This window comes from Rhyacophila brunnea, unplaced genomic scaffold (genome assembly GCF_057557595.1).
Source record: "Rhyacophila brunnea isolate RB1 unplaced genomic scaffold, BYU_Rbru_1.0 scaffold_20, whole genome shotgun sequence".
In the NCBI taxonomy this organism is placed as follows: domain Eukaryota; kingdom Metazoa; phylum Arthropoda; class Insecta; order Trichoptera; family Rhyacophilidae; genus Rhyacophila; species Rhyacophila brunnea.
In genome coordinates, this window is record NW_028232860.1 from 6,975,731 (window position 1) to 6,997,242 (window position 21,512).

Here is a 21,512-nt window from a genome sequence, read left to right on the forward strand (position 1 = left end):
ATGTAGTATCGTGCAAGTTGCAAGATTGCATACATGTATCAAAAAAGTTCAGAAGCTTCAGAATTTTCACGCAATAGCTGACACTTGCACGACGGTGCGCATGCGCATTAGAACGACAGTGGCAAACCTGTCGTAAAAAATACGAACTACACAGCACAGAATATTTTGACGTCTACCGATTATCTACGAACTTGTCCGAACCTGTACGAATCTGTCAAATAGTACCAATACGATGACAACATCGCGTCTCGCTTACGCTTGAAAAATGAGATTGGAGTGACAGTCAGCACTTTTACGAGTAAACAGTTGTAATCGCGTTAGTTTAAAATAAACACTATTGGTGCAAGTAAATCCATGCATGTATGCAAGGCTAATGTACTGAGTGAATATTCGACGCTTTTTCGCATTACCTGCATCGTTTCACATGACATCTGAATTTGTAGACATGGGTACCCGCACCCGGACAGTTGTCGATGTAGAAAGTTCAGATAAATTCACGAGATTATAAAAAAACTCTTAACTACTCACTGCAATTTTGAATAAATGAATATTCCATACGATATTACAAAATAATGTGCAAACGACGCGTGGAGAACAAAACATAATTTGTCATAAAAATTCAACATGCGTCCATTTAATGTTATGTTTATTGTTCTATTAGTAATAATAATAATATATTCATTGAAATGTTTTCTTTTTCAAGTAAATGGGTAACGTTTTTTAGTCATCTTTACACGATTTAAGAATTCATTCCCCCGACGCCACCACAAAACAAATTGACGTGTTCACAGTTCGACTTTCGCTCTCCGATTGGAAGCGAATCTAAAATTTCGTCGCACCTATAGTTGACAATTATTTGCCGTTTCACTGATGTATGCTCTTAATGACCGTACGAAATGTACGAAAGTGTTTTAGAATTTTTAATAATCCTAGTTTACAGGAAATAAAATCAATAATTACAATGATTAGTTAATTATTTAATTGGATTTTACCTGTTGATGGAGACAGTCCACATGGAAGCTGCGTATCCATCACAATTGCAGTCATCGTCTTCACCTCCATCACCACTTGCCCACACGTAGATATTTCCAAGTCCATTCCTACCCTGGAAAAATAAATACACGTAAAGTATTAATAAATTGAAGCTTGTAGTAAGATTATCACAGGATAAACAGAAACGATAGTTGGAAGAAATTATTAATTTTTTTCTCAGACAAATTTAATATTTTTGGTAATTACACTATCAGGCTTTTATTTTCTACTTTTAAGACTACGGTGACATATTAGCTTTTTGTCCGATATCTTCTTTTATTTTAAGCTCTAGGTACTCACCAATCTCTAGGGTATCGTACTATGTTTTCTCGGGAAAAGATAAAATACGATTTTCAAAATAATGCGGGCTTTGCAAAATAAAATAAATCTTAAGAACACCGCATTTAAATAAAGGGCTGTCCTCTTACGATAAATAAAGAACTGATTGCCACAGTACTTTTGAGTAAAGGGACTATATCCCAAGGCATTGGCAGGACTCGCAAGGCCCAAAAATAAAGTTGAATCGGAAATACCCGTGAGACAAAATAAATGCCATGTCCTTCTGTAACTTAATATAGTACTAAAATAATTTTGTACAATTTTTATGAATTAATTTTAGTAGACGCCGGAAGTATTCATTTAGTAAGTTACCATTTTACAACGTTTTTATTAGCTCGTATTCTTATTTGTCCGGTGGTTGTTTGTACAGTATAAATCTTGCAATCGATTTTTAACTAACTTCCGGACTAGCTAGACATTTGAAACTTTTAGAATATACCAGAACACGATGCCAATGCATTCTTTTAATACTTTTGCCATCTTTAAGCAGAATTGAATTCATTTTCAGTTAATTCTGTTTTGTATGGAAAGTTATTTCAGATAATTACAAGATAAAAAAAACTTTTTAAATTTTCAGTTGAATCATATAAACTTGACTTGACTAGCTTAAACGATCAAAACAAAATGTACTTGATAGAAATAATACTGAAATGTCATTTTGAGTTAAAAAAGTGTTTAAAGTTATTTCGACACCATTATTGGTTGCTAGGGGTCTGGGGTCCTAGTAACTAAATTATTAATATATACGTGCGTTACTATGGAAATCAATATGAGATGTCAATATGACATTTCAGTATTCTATGAAAGTTTAAGCTTGTCAAGTCAAGTTTATATGATTCAAAAGAAAATTTTAAAAAGTTGTCTATAAAAAGTTCTTTTTATCTTGTAATTATTTACTTCTAAGATGAGCATAATATTATGGTCCTATAGATAGGTTGATTGAAGTTTATTTATATTAACAAACATTTTTGAAGGCAGAAACCCAATGTTATCCTATGTTACATTTCCTAATGAATTCAGCATACCTACCTAATTTTAACTAATTAACAAGAAAATGTACTTTTAGATTCTTTGAGCACTCCGTTAATCAACGTCAGTTTACTTTTTCTAATGAGACTTCTATTGAGACCACAAAAGCAAAAAAAATACGTAAAATTGATGCTTTTGGGGTATAATGTTTAATGGGAATGATAAAAAAATCCATGTTCGCACAAAATGACGAATATCTTCATTATGAAGTAAATAAACGCGAAAGAACGATTCGATTTCGAAAAAAATCTGTAGTTAAAGCACGAGAATTCATTATCTTCTTTTTCTCTCACTCCTGCGGTATGATGCAATTTGAATCAAATGGTACGACGAGGCCACATGAGCTTCATTATGATTAATTTGAAATTTTTTTTCATGTACGCTAGTAGTTACGGAAATAAAAAATGGTTCTTCCTCTTCAAAATCACAATGCAATCATATTATATTAAATTAAACATACATAATTTTGAAAACACTTCTGAGACAATATATTATAACCAATAGAAAAAATCTTTTTTGAAAAAGTAAGACCCTGCAGAAATCTAACCTGCATCTCTCGGGTTTCGCGCACATGCACATTTACCATTATGTTAAAGGCGCCATACGTAATTGCGACAAATTTTAACTAATGGCTCTTAATACTCTCTGAAGCGCTTTCTAAATTTAATTACTATTGGCGATCGGCTTTTGTATTTTAAATCATATTACATGTACATGCTTTTTACATTTTAACGTTTAAATTCATATACCTACTTAGTGTGATCGAACGGTCGATCGCGATCAACACAGCCTTGCCTGACCAACGGACTCATCAAGGTTTAAATGTTGTCGGTTTCAATTATTTATTTAATTTTAAAACAGTTCATTTTGAATACAATAAAAGCCATTGATCTCATCAAAAGAAAATTGACTATGCAATTATGATTTTATTGGTTTGTTCCACATTACTGTTAAAAGATTAGACTTTTTTTATTTAAAAAAAAACCATCTCAATATTGCAGTACACGCGATTTGAATAATAAAGAGTGCTTCCCCTTTGAAGAGAGAGAAGATGAAATCTCTGCCAATAATTTGATTTGTTTCTACATCAAAAATATCGCAAAGACACGAGGAACGTAATCAATTTTCTATTACCGTGAAGAGAATCGATCAAAAATACATTCCAATTAGGTACATAATATACTTATGTAATCCATATATTAAACTCGAAAGATATGACTAAATAATTACAAGATATGAAGAACTTTTTATATACAACGTTTTTAAATTTTCCGTTGAATCATATAAACTTGACTTAACTAGCTTACACGATCAAAAAAAATTGTACTTGATAGAAATAATACTGAAATGTCATTTTGACATTTCATATTAATTTCCATAGTAACGCACGTATATATTAATAATTTAGTTGCTAGGACCCCAGACTCCTAGCAGTCCTAGCAACCAATAATAGTGGATTGGATTACGGATTTCTTCCGAAATAACTTTTCATACAAAACAGAATTAACTGAAAATTAATTCAATTCTACTTAAAGATGGCTAAAAGTATTAAAAAAATGCATTGGCATCGTGTTCTGATATATTCTAAAAGTTTTAAATGTCTAGCTAGTCGGAAAGTTACTTAAAAATCGATTGCAAGATTTGTATCGGATAAACAACCACCGTGGCCGCGCGGCTTAAGCGTCGGACTATCACGCCGTGGGTCTCAGGTTCGAATTAGTTAGTTCGACAAATAAAAATACGACTTGATAAAAACGTTGTAAAAACTAACAAATACTATCTACACATTGCAGTCTTAGTTCAATGTATACAAATTTGACTGATAATGTTTAGTGGGTACTATTTATGTCGGATCGTAACAGCCTACCTCTACCCTTTCTCCACTGCTATTTAGCATTATGAAAATGTAATAAAAATAATGTGTGTACTTACTACACATTTTGTGACGTATAATATTAATATTTAAATACATGATGTTGTTATTTCCAGTAACTTTGAAGCGCCAGTCTGTTTTATTTGTGTGTTTATTAATAATATTATCTCATTATATATTTTTTGTATTTTACGTATGACTGTCTTTACACGGACATCAAAAAATATTGCATCGTATTTTTTTCAAATATGATTTTTGAAGTTATACTTCTTTTGGCGCGTTTGGGAAAACAGATCAGAGTGTATTTTTCTAGTGTGACGAAGTTGCGCGCGCCGATGTAACATGCTTGGCCTGTGACGGAAGTTGCACGCGCCGATGCAACACATTACTTATTATTATGATTATATTCATTTCGGTCTTCAGGGTAAATGCGCATGCGCATAGTGTCATTTAGTTTGTCGTTCAATACAACCAAGTAAACAGCACGTGTTGTAAACATAACCAATATTGGTGTCATAATAAATACATATGTTTACAAACAAGTTTCTGGAGACTAACATTCTACACTGTTAATTTATATTCATAAAACTTTATTTATATTGGAGTGTATATTTATTTTTCACTGTAAAGATTGTGTATCAAGATTTATTTTATGATATATTTAAGATAGTATTTTTTATAAGTAAAATTATATATCAATAAATTTTGTGAATGTTGGGTTAGTACCTATATAATTCAAAAAATATATTAAAATTTGATTTTATTAATTCATCATTGGAACTTCTGAATTGATTATAATCGCTGTATGGCAAAGATAAGTTTTGGTCCAATACAGTAATTAAATTACAATTATCATATGCTATATGAGACACAGATGAATCGCGTACGTTTACATCAACCAAATCCACTGTAATATTAATAGACTCAGGTAACGGCTTATTTTGTTTTGTTATGCCAAAGAAGTATAACTTCTAACGCGCGTACATAAGTACACACACCGATTTTTCTAGTGGATATATATCTAAGGTTTTTTCAAGTTATGTAGGAAGGTATATCTAATATTATTATTTTTATTCAAGACGGAATATAGAACAGTAAAAATGTCTCATCCTTTGTTGGAAAAATAGACTCTTGGAAAAATAAAGTTTGACCGAGTGGCATTTCGTTTTTCGAGATTTTTCTAGCCACTGAGATATTACTTGAATCCAAAATTAATTTAATCAAAAAGTCTATATAAGTTTATTATTCTTACATAAAAAGTTTACATTATTAAAATCCGACTCAGGCTTGAAATCTCTTACCAAAAAACATTTGATTTTAATCTGAGAAAAAGATATACTTAATAATCATTTTCAGAGGTTTTCTAAGAAAACTGTCTCGCAATATTGAAACGACGTTTAGTGTTCTTATTATAATTTAAAAATAGTGACATAATATTTGATTTCTTCTCCGTTGGTAATAATATTTTTGACTTTTTGCACCTTGGATTAAATTTGATTTACTAAGAAAGAAAAAAAAGTTTCTATGTACTGTCGAACAAATGTCTTGTATACTTGTTAAAACTGTGAACTAACATCCCTTCCGTTTTCAAATGAGGAACGGCCCAAATTAATCATTTCATTTTACGCTCCCGTGTTGTACGAACTGTATCAATTTAAGTAATTTGAAGCTTTTTAGAGTAAAAATAAGAGAGTTCAATTATAATATAATATACACTCGTATATTATAAAAGTATATGAATATTCTTTTATATTAGTATAAAGTCAAAGCATTGCAAAATACTAGAAAAAACGGGTGGCAGTGTCACCTGTCAGCGCTCGTGTACTATTTAGCTAACAAAACTATCATAAACAAAGCAATTTAGGGTACTTAACAATATTCAAACCAGGTAAATTACGCGTCGACTTCAATACCAATATAGATTTGTTGGTATATATTTCGATAAAGCCGGTGTATTTTACATAAGTTTTCAGTCGCACGAGAGAACTACCACGCGGGTCATGATTACGCCATCATTATTAGATGCAGTCCAATGCGACCGCTCTTGTACAGAGAGAGAGAGAGAGAGAGAGGGAGGGAGATAAATAGATAATGTGTGTGTGTTACGCTGCGTATCAGACAGACAGATGACACATAAATATAATGTAATATCCGCTCATCAGATTGTGCTAGCAAACTAATAATATGAAATTCGATTTCCCAGATGCTTGTGGAAAAGCTAGCTATAGTCTCTCTGTGTAAACATTTCTGAAGTAAACTTTTACAATTATTATTGTAGTCTGTAAGAAAGTGTGGCACAAACTTTACACAATTACTGTGATGAGTTTCATTTTACATTTTGACCTTCGTCTCAAGTAAATAGAACTTAAGATACTATCTAGCTAATATAGTTTCAAAGTGTTAATACACTTGCGAGGAAAGCAATTAATATAACGGAAGAAAATTCTCAGCGTAGGTCCTATGATGCATATCTGTTTTTATGGTTTTTTTTAAATTGTATGTACATGTACATTTTATTATATTTTGAGAGTGTATATATTTAGATAATATTAATTTAGTTATCTACGTGAATTCAGTATTTGATAGTTTTACGTCATATTAGAACAAACACAATATGCAAAGAACGACTAGTTAATTGAGAAATTAATTCTTGAACTTCCTGATTGAAAGGTTTGATATCGACTGATTAATACGAGTGACTTAATAATCTTTTTAGATCGTTAGTTATAATTATTTATGTAAATATATGTTGCTATTGAGTACCACTAGACTAGATGATTTACTAGTTTAACACTAAAAAGGGCCATGCGGCTGAATAACAGTATTGTAGTGAAACAGTATTGCAGTAGTAAAAGTAAAATAATCACATAAACACCCATGCAATGAGCAAATCACATTAAAAATATTGTGACATCACCGAAAATTGAACGCGTATCTTAAGTTGTGATTATATTGAGATGCACGTCGCATACTATCACGTGACGTCACAGTAAGCTGCCGTTACAGGAAAAAGTATGTAATGTCGTTTTTCTTGGTGTTAAAAATGTTATCAGACTAATGCTCCCATCCCGTAGCACATTTTGAACCTTCAAATGAACATTGTCAGTTAGCAAAATCTGCCGAAATCACCAGAACAAAAACGAGGTCACCTCACATTGGACCTCACTGCATCAACACCTGAATGACTCAATGAACGTTTTTTATCATTTTCTACATGCCTATACATTTTCGACTCATGTCAAAATCGCGTGTTTTTTGTTTTTAGCGGTTGGCACTATGTATTTTCTATTAGAATGTCTATTATCTATGGTCTACGGGTTGGGTTATGTTCAAAATTTTATCTATGGAGAAAATATCACAAGTAATTTTAACGTACGCACACGTAGAAACTGTTAAAATTAATTGAAATTAGCATGGATAATGAATAATGATTCAAAATACTAATGAATTAGAGTTTGCACACTCCATCATTGAATTTACAGAGGTGGTGATCTTCAAAATATTTGTCGCCCTGACAGTGTGACAGTACGCGACGTGCATCTCAATATAATCACAACTTAACGCACTGGACTACGATAGTGTATATTCAGCGATGATCTGTTCTTCGAGTGACGAACTTCTGCATCTAAATTTCGAGATGTTAACACGTCATGATATTATAAAATTACTACTATTGACTAGGTACCATTGTCTTTATTGTGTAGGAATGAAAGACTGCTTCATATTCTCAATGAATAATTTCATGGATGTGGTGAAGATGTGACGAGGCGAGGAAAATACAACCACAAACTATACAGGCGATCAGATGATCCCCAGATTCACAAGTGGGGTGAATCCGTTGGACATGCCATGTCTCAAGGATGAAAGACACCCAACTATACTATAAGAAAACAATGAAAGTTGGAAAACGTAGACGTCGTTGGTTGGATTTTTTAGAAATATACACAGTTGGGAGAGGGTCCTTGCGGTGGACAAAAGGGAGTAGAGAGATTTCTTGTCATCGAGTCTCGATTGTGGAGTTCTACTGCGGGAATACGTGACAAGTAGTGAAAACAAAACACGGGAGAGAAAATTTCATTGATATATCAATATAAGTCAAAAATTCGACATTTCGTGATATTGCCAGTTTTGTACAGAAACAATTCGAAAAAAATAATTTAGATACCTTTACATATTTTACAAACTTTCAAACAAAACTAGTTTTGTACAGATCCATTTCGAATTGTTTTCATTTAAAACTGGCGATTGACCATACGACTTTGAATATATATATTCTGACATGTTTCCTTTTAAAACGTGTCAAATCTTGTGTATTGTAAAATATTCGAATATTAAAACACGATTATCTCAAAACTACGTTTTATAAGTTGTTACTGTTCAATACTGGGTTAACGAATGTCAAGTATCACTCGATTTACTAAATGTTGATTAAACATATAGGTAAAGCTTTCTTTCAAAGAAAAATTCTGTAAGCGAAAGGAAGAGTGAAATAAGTTTTAAAAATCGAACAATGAGTTAAATATGCCAGATGTACCATAATATATGCACAACTGAGAAAAATGATGATTCGAATCTACTCCTCTGAATTACTAAATTCTACACGGAAAAATTGTAGTTCCCATACAAAATGACCCAAAAATTATCTTCTTTTGACTCTCTTCAAAAGTAACTATTTTAGACTTAATGCCTTCTTCCTTTCGCACACAGAATTATTTATTAAAATCCAGTAAGAGATACTATTTAAAATATTACAAGTATATTTAAATGAAGCTGTTAAAGAATTCACGCTTGATTTAACCCATAATTTTCAAATAAACTTAGGGAGGTGAGAAATTTGCTTATCACTTTGCGAAATCTTAAGAAATTCTGTTGAATAATGGAGCGAAACCTATAGGTAGCGTTGAGGCTAGAGGGTGGCGAATCCAATAATCAACAAGTTGGGCAGATAGGTATTTATTTTAAAATTACAACTACAGCTTAATACAATAATATATTTTATTAAGTAATGTAAATTTTAAAATGCAATCGGTAGAGGATGTTGTCCTGCTAAAAAGACAAGAGTAGTGAGTCCTCTACGAGTCTCAAGTAAACGGTCAGTAATGACAATATTTATTTTAACAATCGCTTCCTCCCGCCTTTTATTTAAATTGAAGCCGTCGTTCATTGAGGTGCTGACTGACCTTCTCAGATTTTTGGTACGCTAACATTTGATTGAGTAGGTATTTAGATATAATTAGCAATTCTCTAAGTTAATCGAATTTGTACAGAAACCTAAAATACACAAAAATTTTCAAACCATTATTACAAAATTTAAGCCAACTCATAGTTATAAAACCTCCAGCGCATCTATTCTATACACAAAGCTGCTTTTGGCCGTTACGGCAGCTATCTATGGTAGGTTTATATCGAACAATTACAATTAGTTAGCCGTCTAAACAGTCAAACTGTCTGTTTCTCTTTAAAATTTAGCAGGTGTTAAAACATAGCAATTATTGTAACAATTACAACAAACTTATTGTAATTGTTACAATAAGTGCTAATACTTCGATACAAACATACCCTAGATAGCTGACATAGACAGTACGGAGCTAATCCCTACAGTGACTTAATTTAGTGGGTGTTAGTAGGTTTTTATTATGATTTAGAGGTAGGACAATTATTAAAATTGTAACTGGCATATGTTATTATATAACAATTTTAGATTTACGTATAGTCAAAAGTGAAGATACGATAGTGGTCCTAGTTTGGCAGATTTGGGAGATATCACAAGACAGTTTCAACCTCGCTGCTTTATCTGCTATAAGGAATCAATGATGGCAAACTTTTTAATGCTTAGGTGCCAATATAAATAAACAAATATTTGTGATTAAGTATGGGTCATGTGTTGAACGATTTTTCAAACTTCGAGCGAACGTTTTCCCTCTCTCTAAAAAACTTCTTTAGCTCTTTCTTGCATTTTTCCCGCCCGAATTAAAAAAATATTCCATCCGGAATCAAATCATCCCTTTCCGCTAAAATTGTCACTTTTGCCGAAAGCTACGTAGACCCGGACATTCTACGAGCCAGTGATTGAGGTTTAAATGGTTCTACAATTATTCTTTCACGTGCTAACAGAATATATAATATAGAAGTATGCCAATAAGTTCGCGAATTTAAAAAAAATACAATAATTAAAAATACAGTTTTTATTTTACCTCATTCACTCCTCTGACGATGGCTCTCATGGTAGCGTTTCTCGGTCCATCAACGGTCTTTCCGTCATCAGTAGGTCCCCATGATGCACTGTAGATGTCAATTTTATGTGGCTCGTGCCCCATCGAATTTGCTTCAATCAAATCTGTCATGTAAGGCTGGTCCAACATTCGGATTCCTGAAAAAAATAATTGAATAAACTATATTTTTATGTCAAGGTAATGAAATATTGGAGAAATTATATAATTTTAATAAATATATAATATAATTTAGATAATAGTTAAGGGCAGTTTTATTATAATAAATAAAAACATACATAAAAATAGTCAATATTATCGTGTGGCATGATCATTTTCAATGTATAAAATAACTTTTTCAATGTTCAAAGTTCAACAGGGCTATTCTAACATATCTCATAACTTCAAAAAGAGATAGGCGAGAAGTCATTTTTTTTGCGTGTCAACAGTTAGTGTTGCGATAGTTTAGTTTACACACTATCGGTGCCAGCAAATCCATGCACTACTAAGCTAAGTCTAATTAAGTCTATATTTTTGGGTCAATTATGGTAGCAATATCTCACATAAAACTCTTAAACTACCCACACAATGCTTGTAGTGCGTCTAGGCATTCTATGTTATTTTCAGGCCATAAACGCGTCAAGACGTGCATCGGTTAACTCAATGCCGCGTAACGCACCGTAACGTAACTCATAGTCAATCAAACTAATTACCCAACCATATACTCTACAAACTACAGAGTGACTCAAAAAGTAAAGTATAACCGGAAGAGTGGTAGTGCTAATGAGTGGTAAAACCGGACAACGGAGTCAGCCGTATCATCATTAAGGGTAGTGCCTGGAATCATTGGTATAACCCCCCCCTATCAGCATTCTAAGTCATCCCGTCTTATTAGAGTCAATTAAAAAGCGCACCCACTACATTGTGTTTTATTTTAATTAATACAATGAATTTCCATCAATAAATGAGAGTTAACACCATAAAAGAAATTGTTAATATAATGATGTAGGTATTATAACTCAATGGTATTTTTACAAGAATAAAATCTCCTGAAGTCATGACTAAAAGCCGAATTATTACTAAATTATAAAAAAGCGTAAAAATAGCCTTTGTTAAATGTATTCTGAACATTAATAAGAGTACGTACAGAGATAAGAGAGATTTTTATTATTTTATCAAAGTGGAAAACGTACTTTTTTCATTGTAATCGTATAATACGAATTTTAATGGCGTATGTAAAACACCTGTGCCTTACATATTTTTTTGAGTACCTACTTCAAAAGCTTATCTTCATTTAAAGTATGTTTAACAATGATGAAATATAAGAATAAAAGATTTATACTCTCATTTCACCTCTATTATTTAAATCCAAGCATATACTGAAAAAATAATAGTGAGGCATGTGGTATAATTAAATAAAATTTATATTTTAGAATAATGTTTGTATAAAGTTCAGTGAGGATTTAATGGTCACATAATTTTATTACTGTTGAAAACATAAAATCTTACAAAAAAATGTCTAAAGATAACAAAAAAAATATATTTTACTTTCTCTGGTTAAGTAAATATTTGTGGAACTTTAGTGGGTGTTGTTTTAAAAAGGTCGTCAAATTGTTACGAAAGTCAAACTTTTCCAACTGTCTACGAGAATTTTTCGTAAATTTTCATTTACTTTTGTGAAACCTTTACAAATATTGTTAGTAATAGTTTTTAATTATAGAAATGAAGGAGTGCAAAAACTTGATGTAAGATTTTAATAATATCTTATGATTGTCAATTAAATATTTATAAAAGATAATATCTAATATTTTAATGATATCCTGGGTTTGCGGCTTGGTAACACACAAACATAGACAATCGACATGATACGATAGCAAAAAAAATGCTTAGTATTGTTTGCGATATGTTATTCAATTATATATAAAATACTTTTTTTCATAATTTTATAAGAAAACAAATCATGAGCTTATGCTAAAATTTTAATCGTCTTTTATTTCAACATATTACATGCAAACCTTTTATGTCTGTTTTATGTAAACGTTCAGGAGAGAATAAAAAAGATTTAAATTTATGATAGGTATATCAAAAAAGAATGTACTTTAAATAATATCCTAGAAAACGTAAACTCTGCCATCACTCTTGCCAGGAACATAAAAATATCACATGAACTCACAAAGATACTAATATGCCACGGAGCGGTGCGATCTTATCTAAAAAGATTTAAATTGAGGAATGATGTCCATGTGACGGCAACACATCTCAAACTGTGTGGCATGTCATCAACGACTGCCCTATACTAGAAAGGTAGCGATGGACTCTCGGGACTCGGTGTAGAGAACATAATCATGAAATTGACCTCCAAAAGCCTCACGAAGTACTAAGCAATAGAACAACACAAGAACACTACACAAAATATTTAATCCTGACCATAAAGAAAATTAAAGATATATATGGAGGAACCTAATTAGCCATACATCAATGCAAATAACTCACCCAACCACGTTGTACGAAAAAGCAAGAGCATGGTTGTTAATATTTAAAAAAAAATATCCTAGAAAAAACTTTTTTATTTATAGAAGAAATGTATTAAATATTACGTTTTAACTCTCTCCTGAACATTTACATAAAACAGATGTAGAAGTTTTGCATACGCTATGTTGCGCGTTATGTTGAGAGACATTTTGTCCCCTAGTGAATACGAGGCTTTAAGTTCTGTGGGTATATTTTTAAAGGTCTCTTTTGAGGATATCCACTATTCATGCCCACGAATATATTATAATAATATAAACAAGAATAACATATCGATACGTCTTAATAACGGTAACATATTAAAAAAAAATCAATACTGGGTATCGTTATCGTGGAAATAAAGTATCGATACTGACAACGCATTAGAAGAGAAGTATTGATGCCGATATCGTATTGAAGTATCGGTCAAAAAGTGTCAATGTTTCGACATCTCTAAATACAACATAAATAAAGACATTAATAATTATTGCGTGGGATAGACTATATTGACCCGTTAGGTTTGAGTGGCTTTGTTGGTGATCGCTTTTTCTGTTTATCATTGTGAAAATACCCGCGAAAAATAAAATTTACTGACTTTTGAATGGTGGTATAATGTATTAGAACGTAGATATGTTCAAAAAATGTCTTCTAATAAATAACATTACACGCAGTGTGATGATTAAGTATTTTAAATGGGTGCTTATGTGGAAATTTATTGCCTTGTATTTCATAAAAAGGCGAAGGACACGCAGAGGTTATTAGTTATAACAGAAATAATTCTGGAAAGCTTTTTGGATATTTTCATGATATATTATTCAAATCTCCAGTATTTTGAGCAAGAGTAATAATATTAATAATTGTACACCCACGTACAATTCGATACCACAGTTCAATAGGGGAACAACTCAAAATTTAAAGGTTTTGAGTTAAGAATGCCATTCAATGTAGAAAGGTTTTTTCTTTATAATTCAGCAAAAAAAATAATCAAAAATTTCTTCAATGTGTAATAAAATCGAATAAGATTCTGAGATTAATCAGTAATTCCATTATATAATCAAATTTATTTGTTAATTCCTTATTAAAATGTACAATTTTATTGTGCATTGATGAATTCCACTAAATTAAATATAAAAAAACATACACTTTCATCGAAATCAAGGCTATAAAATTAAAATGAGAATTACTACAAAAAATTCAAACGCCATTATCTTGGAAAAAGGTTTTATGAGTTGTTCCCCTATTGAACTGGGGTATCGAATTGTACGTCATGGGTCCCAGGATTGAATCCTGGGTCTGGCAAGTACACATATTCTTTTTTTAATTTGTGTATGAGTCAGAGTATGGATCTAATAAGTTGAGCAAGTGGCTGACATCCATTTCTCGTAAAAACAAAATCTGTCAATACAAACCTCCATTCTGTGGAGGCCCATAAATGATCCTATTAAGATCGGACATGGTAGCGAAAGAAAAGAAGAATAAATACAGAATGGCTTCTTGAATTATCAACGTAAATGTCGATGAATTCTTTTCTAGTTATTAGAATAGTAGTGTAGCTGTTTATTTATTTGGGGCTACTATTTGTAGTTGTTCGACTACTAATATAAATTTGTGATTTTGAACTGTTTTTGATGGTTATTTATGGTATGCACTTGTACACTGTATTACATTTAAAGGATGCATATATTTAGATAATATTAATTTAGTTATCAATATGAATTAAGTATTCATTAGTTTTACGTCATTCGCGGGCAAATACAATATGCACAGAACGACTAGTTAATTGAGAGATTAATTTTTTATCTGCCTGATTAAAAGGTTTGATATTGACTGATTAATATTATGTTCGAGTGACGAGTACATAATCATCGTCTGAGGTCGTTAGTTATATTTTAATTTGATATATGTTACTACTACATTTCAGTAACATGGACTTGACATTGGATCAACTGGTGGGGTGAGATATTACACACCAGTATTCCATACCATGAATAAGTTTATTATGCCTTTATTATAAATAAATACATTCCCGCGTTACAAGAATGCTTTCAAATAAACTGAAATAGTCCCTCCCTAATATTAGTACACATACATGTATTATTATTAGAAACTAAATCCTGTTAATACGCATCGATGCAGAAAATGGGTGACAATATGAAGCTTTCAAGTAGAACACATGAATATTATATAAATTAGCACTGAATGTATTACGCAATACATTTAATTAAACACTAATGCTGCAGATTCGTATTTTTTGGATGGCTGGTGAAATCACTGCCGCTGGCCGTTGATTGGATTAGTGGGGCGCAAGTCATGTGCCATCGGTGTCAATAGAGGTAGGATTGACAAAAAATAATAGGGATGGGTGAACGACATACAAAAAACTGTTATTATTGAAATGTACAGGGCATATAGATCTAAGAAATGACAATTTTATCGTTGGATAACCCTCACAAATCCAGTCATCCAGTAATAGCCAAGAAGAATTTGTAAGGCAGAACCAGAATTAGCTGGACCGATGAAATAGGTTGTGGGTAGCAACCATGGCCCTCACAAGGGGGGTGGGTGACAGGCAGGGAACTCAGAAATAATGGGAACTGAAATACATAACGGGTAAGGCGATAGCAGGCAACCGACTCGAGTAAGGAAGAATCCGGGTTAAACTGACACACGTGTCAAGAATACGTTTTACGTCGAATAATGAAAACTGCTCTCGGTTTATGCATTTACGCTCATTTAATGTTGGTGTATTACACACACTATTGCACGTGCATAATGCGTGCTTAATTTTCGTAGGACACGCACACATTCAAAACCCTGCATCAAGATGCGGCGTATTGAATATAGCCTATCGGTATTCTATTTATTATCTGTTCTGTGGTGACAGGGCTCTAGCACAGAACAGATTATTTCTGAGTTCCATGGGCTCCAACCTGAGGACCCGGCGTGGCGGGTCAACCAGTTAAGTGAGAAAACAAGCACCACAAATTTTCTCAAATAATAAATAAAGTCGCCTGCGGTGCTATTTTCGTTAATGATTATTAACATTTAAAAGTATGTGGTTGTGTGATGTAATTTGATGGGATATGATGATTGATATAATTCAACCATAGATTTTACATGTAGAATTTTACTTTATAATAATTATTGTAAGTGTGTTTCTTGATTTACAAAATGGCTATTTTTATCGAATATGACGAAGAGTCGCATGTTACATAACTAATACAAAAGGGGGTCGCGAACATGGATTTATTTTAAAAACGCTAAAAATACACGGAATACCCTTAACCCTAAGGTTCCGCGGAAACCACTTGGGGAACATTACTATAGAAAATCACACTCCCCTTAACCTTAACCTTAAGCGATGTGGTTACATGTAAGTTGTACGTATTACATTTCACCGTAACACAGTTCGCCGTGAGCTTTCTTATCGGAATGAAATGATCGTATACTATACGCTCTCCAATTTTATTAGATTCAATATGAACATGAACATTAATTCAATTTTCATAGCCGATTTTGGCAAAATTCATGAATTCAAGAATGAAAATCTAACCTAACATAATCTATCCTAAACTAACCTAACTTAACCTAACCTAACAAATAATCCAGTATATCGGCTATTTTCAAAATTTGTTTGCCGCTGGCTGCCTGTAAATAGACAAGAACCGTGTTTTATTTAGACATAACTTTTATCTCAGTACTATACGACCCAAAGAGGTTCGATACAACATTTCACGGTGAAGTGTGATACGGCTAACTGCATACGTACAAATTTCCGTACGCGAAGCGATATAGGTAGGGGGCCCGCTATATATACTGGTATGGGGCCCGCTTCAGGATGTGGGGAGCATGGTAGCAACCCAATACGACAGTAGTAGGAATAGATATCAATCTAGCGAAATTATTATACATTTTTATTTAGTTGATAGAAAATGTATTTTTGACAAGAAACGTAATCTAGAGATTAATGCGATCCTTCGGAACTTGAGAAGAATCACTAGTTGATAGCAACGGAAGATAACCTTGAAAATGTGTCCGTCCATGAGACTTTAAACATTCGCGTCCAGCAGTACGTGTCATTTCTATTCTCTTTTTTTTTATTTTGTTTACTATTTTCGATCGATTCTAAATATAGGGTGCTACATAATGCGTGGAAATTCCTTTAAAATATCTACAGCTTACCTTGAAGGCGGTGATGTAAACACATTTTACGATCAATATGCTTTCATTCATGTCCTATAACAGATTTTCTTATCCGAATTTACGCAAATTTTCACGCTTGAATTTTTAGAAAATATAAATTCATTGACAACATTTCAGTAGGCAACCAGTAAAGAAATATTTGAAATTTATTGAAATAGAAAGCTGAAATTTATACTTAAACCCATAAATCAATGACAAGTGTTGCATGGTTTCCAAAGCGGGCAGGCTTCTCAAGAGATTCTCAAATTTGTCAATATAAAAAAAATACAAATGATAATTGTTCAAGCCATGGTTTTAAAAAAAATGTCTATATTGTTTAAGAGCATACTTCAGTGAAACGGCAAATAATTTTTAACTATAGGTGTGACGAAATTTCGGATTCGCTGTCAATCGGAGAGCGAAAGTCGAGCTGTTTACACGTCAATTTGTTTTGTGGTGGCGTCGGGCGAATGAATTTTTAAATTGTGTAAAGATGACTAAAAAACGTTACCCATTTACTTGAAAAAGAAAACATGTCAATGAATATATTATTATTATTACTAATAGAACAATAAACATAACATTAAATGGACGCATGTTGAATTTTTATGACAAATTATGTTTTGTTCTGCACGCGTCGTTTTCTTAATTTTCGCGTCGCGTAGTCACGATCGTTTTAGACCGTGCTCCAGTTGAAGTATAGCCTTAATGAAATACTTGGTACAATCAAAAGTTTCCTCATATTATTCTGTGTCTTATAAATACAAACTTAAATAATTAAATTATATTCAATTCATAAGGATGTTTTTGAATAATTAAAAACAACAAAAATAGTTAAAAATAGTAATATATGGGTGGGCCAATTATGGTCGCATTCATCCTTTATTCCCACCAAACATAAATCCATAATTATTGTCACAAGACCAGGTGCCCTATGTTATAACTTGTGACATGACGTCACCCGACGACATGACATAATTGTGACGTAAGCTCAATACACGCATCGAGGCGAGCCGCCCAATGCACGTGGCTCACCATAGATATTAATCTCCTGAAACACCTATTTGTGTTTGGGGACAATGAATAACGCCAGTATTAGAGTAGCGTTAATTTCTCGAATGCTATTGACTCACTCTGGTAGTACGTCACACTGATGTCATATGACGTCATGTCGACCGGGCGACTTCAACTCGCAAGTTACAACATAAGGCCCCAGGCAACCAGCAACTACGGGTCATCAGTCAACCGTGATTGAACAACATTAAGTTAAGTAAGTGACATCAAGAAAGCGGACACGTGCAAGCTTGTTATAGCTTTACCGTTGCTAACTGGCACTTGTGAATTGTTCATTAACCGCTGTGCGTATAAGGTGATTCGTCCATCGAGTACCCTTTCGACGTTACAATGAGTTACATTATTTCTTGGTAGTGTTGACTTGTGTGTCCGTGATAACTACCTTAGAAATAGGGAGCATCAATTGTTTATTTTCCCAAGGTGCAGAACCAACCTGCCACTGGAAATGCCAATTGGGAGGGCGATAACTATATTCATCCAAATTGCTTCGGGTGTTGATATATTCCACTTGCGTGTGGGTGAGTTTAGGTGGACGTTATTTTATAAATTCTTAAAATAGGGTCTCCTTAGCAAACTCGGTGTACTTCTTTGAACTTCTATAATATATATAATTGCATTTTCTCTGCTTTTGTATGTTTACATTATGTTCTCTTTTTATATTTTCATTTTTATCCCTTTTATTACTTTTCTTTTTCTTTCTTCTTTATAATTATAATAATGTTTCATGTCATGTTGTGAACGTGTTATAAGTTATACTTATAATTTGTAATGTCCACAATATGTAAAAAAATAAATAAATTAAATTGAAATTGAATTGCATCCAGAAAACGGGCGCGTGTAGGCTTGTTACAGCTAAGCAGTCGTTAACCACAGAGTACCTTAGACAAAACACATGTTTGATCTTCGTTGCGCTAAATCTGATACGGTTTGAGCGAACGTCGCGTCCCATCCTGAACTTGTCGTCATCATTCATCACAAAACCAAGTGAAACCGTTAGAGTGACATTCCGAACCGTCCGTTTACCAGTGCGTGAGTGCGTGAACACCGAACTGGCTTCAGCGCGCACTAGCCCTCTCAACATAAAAGGTCAGTGTCTGGCATCCTGTTAAACTCCCGTCCCCCCCAAGATCCATAATTCACCAACCAGCATTTTCAAATTACAGCCCACTGCAAAAGCGCCACCAATATTGGCTTGTGTGTCTCTGATAATTCTCGAGGGCATCCGTTATTTGTTCTCCCAAGGCGCAGAACTAACCTGCCATTAGTGATGCCAATTGGGAGGGCAATAACCATGTCTAATGAAATCGCTTCGGATATTGATATATTCCACTTACGTGAGGGCGAATTTAGGTGGACGTTGTTTTATAAGTTTTTAAGATAGGGTCTATCGATAGTTCACTCTGTGTGCTTCCGTCTAATTTTATTTTTGTTGCTTTATTTTATTTCTTTTCTTATTTTATTACTTTTTGTATTGTATTTCTCTGTATTTTTATTTTAAAAATTGTCAACACTTATTTTATGCCATGTCGTGAACGCATTGAATTTGTAATTTGTTATGTTCATTATATGTAAAATAAATTTGATTAGATTTAAGAATAGTCTGAAATAAAAATTCAATATTAAAATTGATCACAATATAATAATACATCCAAAACGCTGGTGATCCATCCAAAATGATCTATTTCAAATATCGAATAGTTATAAAATTGTAATACTTTGAAAGCTCGATTGAATAAAAATTGATTTTTATTACTATATTTTAGATGGGCAACAAAGAAATGTATTATTAATGTCAAACTATATTAATAAAAAGTCCCAAAAAATCATAAGGTAATAAAGAATTTCAAAATGTATTGCTCTGCGTTTGTGAATAATTCATGAGGTAGAAATGTAATATTGTAATCTGACTTTACGCTTCAATTCTCAATACATCATATCGCAATATACAGTTCAATCAAAGTCAAACCAAACATAACTACAATGCCCCAGCACCTTATACATTCATATCGAGTTGCGTCAATACACTTGCGTGGTTTCGCGTCACTTTTCAACGTGAAATAGAGCAGGAATAACCAATGTAAAATCACTTTAAAAAATCAGCTTATTTTATATTTTCGCAAACCTTCAAAATGCTAAAAGAACATAAACATTAGTTCCATTTATAGTCGAGATAAATGTAAAAATCAAATAAGATATACAGTGAAACCCCGATTTTACGGTTTTCAAGAAACGATTAATGCGGGATATATAATAAAAAAAAAAACTTACATAATATTTATTTATTAGACCTTTTTTATTACATATATGTAGGTACATTATTACATTATGTATTACATACAGGCCTACAAGCCTATCGGTAGAATGGCCAAAAATGGAACTACAAACTACTATAGGACGCCATTTTGAAACTTTCATTCGAATGTCAGATTTTGTCCAGTTACGAGTCTTGATTGGGTAGTTTTCGACAGTGGCTCCCCCATCCCATTTTTCAGATAAGTTTGTAGGTATGTACATATACATTACACATTCATTTTTAAGTCCTTAATATTAAGTTACTTCTTTGCAGTTTTAATAAATACCAACTCAAAGTCGCATAGTTCGCGAAAGCGAAATGACAAATATTCGACAAAAGCGGTCAATTGGGATAATATTTGTGACGGGACCATAATATTTAGACGATATATCGAGGAAAACGATAAATCGGGGAATGGTTAATTCGAGAGTATTTAACATTGTTCTTATGGGTGTTTGGCAGGACTTTCAAAAATGAACGATCGGTGCGGCAAAACGAGTTGTGCGAGAACGGTAGATCGGGTTCCACTGTATACTCAGAACTCAGAAATAATGGGAGCTGAAATATCTACCGGGTAAGGCGATAGCAGGTAACCGACTCGAGTAAGGAAGAATTCGGGTTAAACTTACACACGTGTCAAGAATACGTTGTACGACGAATACTGAAAACTGCTCTCGGTTTATGCATTTACGCTCATTTAATGTTGGTGTATTACACACACTATTGCACGTGCATAATGCGTGCTTCATTTTCGTAGGACACTCACACATTCAAAAACCCTGCATCAACATGCGGCGTATTGAATATAGCCTATCGGTATTCTATTTATTATCTGTTCTGTGGTATACATATACTGAGTCTTTCTCTCAATAAGTTGATTATGGCATGAGCTGTATCGTATGTTGCACCAACTTGTTGGAAGCACAAATCGTCAAGATCAAAATCATCTAATTCATGCCAGAAAAAATTAGTA

The 21,512-nt window shown here is 32.9% G+C and overlaps 1 protein-coding gene across 1 annotated transcript in view; it reads right to left on the minus strand.

The window, feature by feature from the left end:
* The window catches only part of amon (prohormone processing protease amontillado), a 286,761-nt gene that overhangs the window by 22,249 nt on the left and 243,000 nt on the right, over nucleotides 1-21,512 (minus strand). The window contains exons 7-8 of the mRNA XM_085948103.1: nucleotides 10,468-10,643; nucleotides 993-1,105 (exon numbers count right to left, since the gene is read on the minus strand). Of these exons, the coding sequence (XP_085804229.1) occupies nucleotides 993-1,105; nucleotides 10,468-10,643 (289 nt within the window). The remainder of the gene's footprint in view (nucleotides 1-992; nucleotides 1,106-10,467; nucleotides 10,644-21,512) is intronic.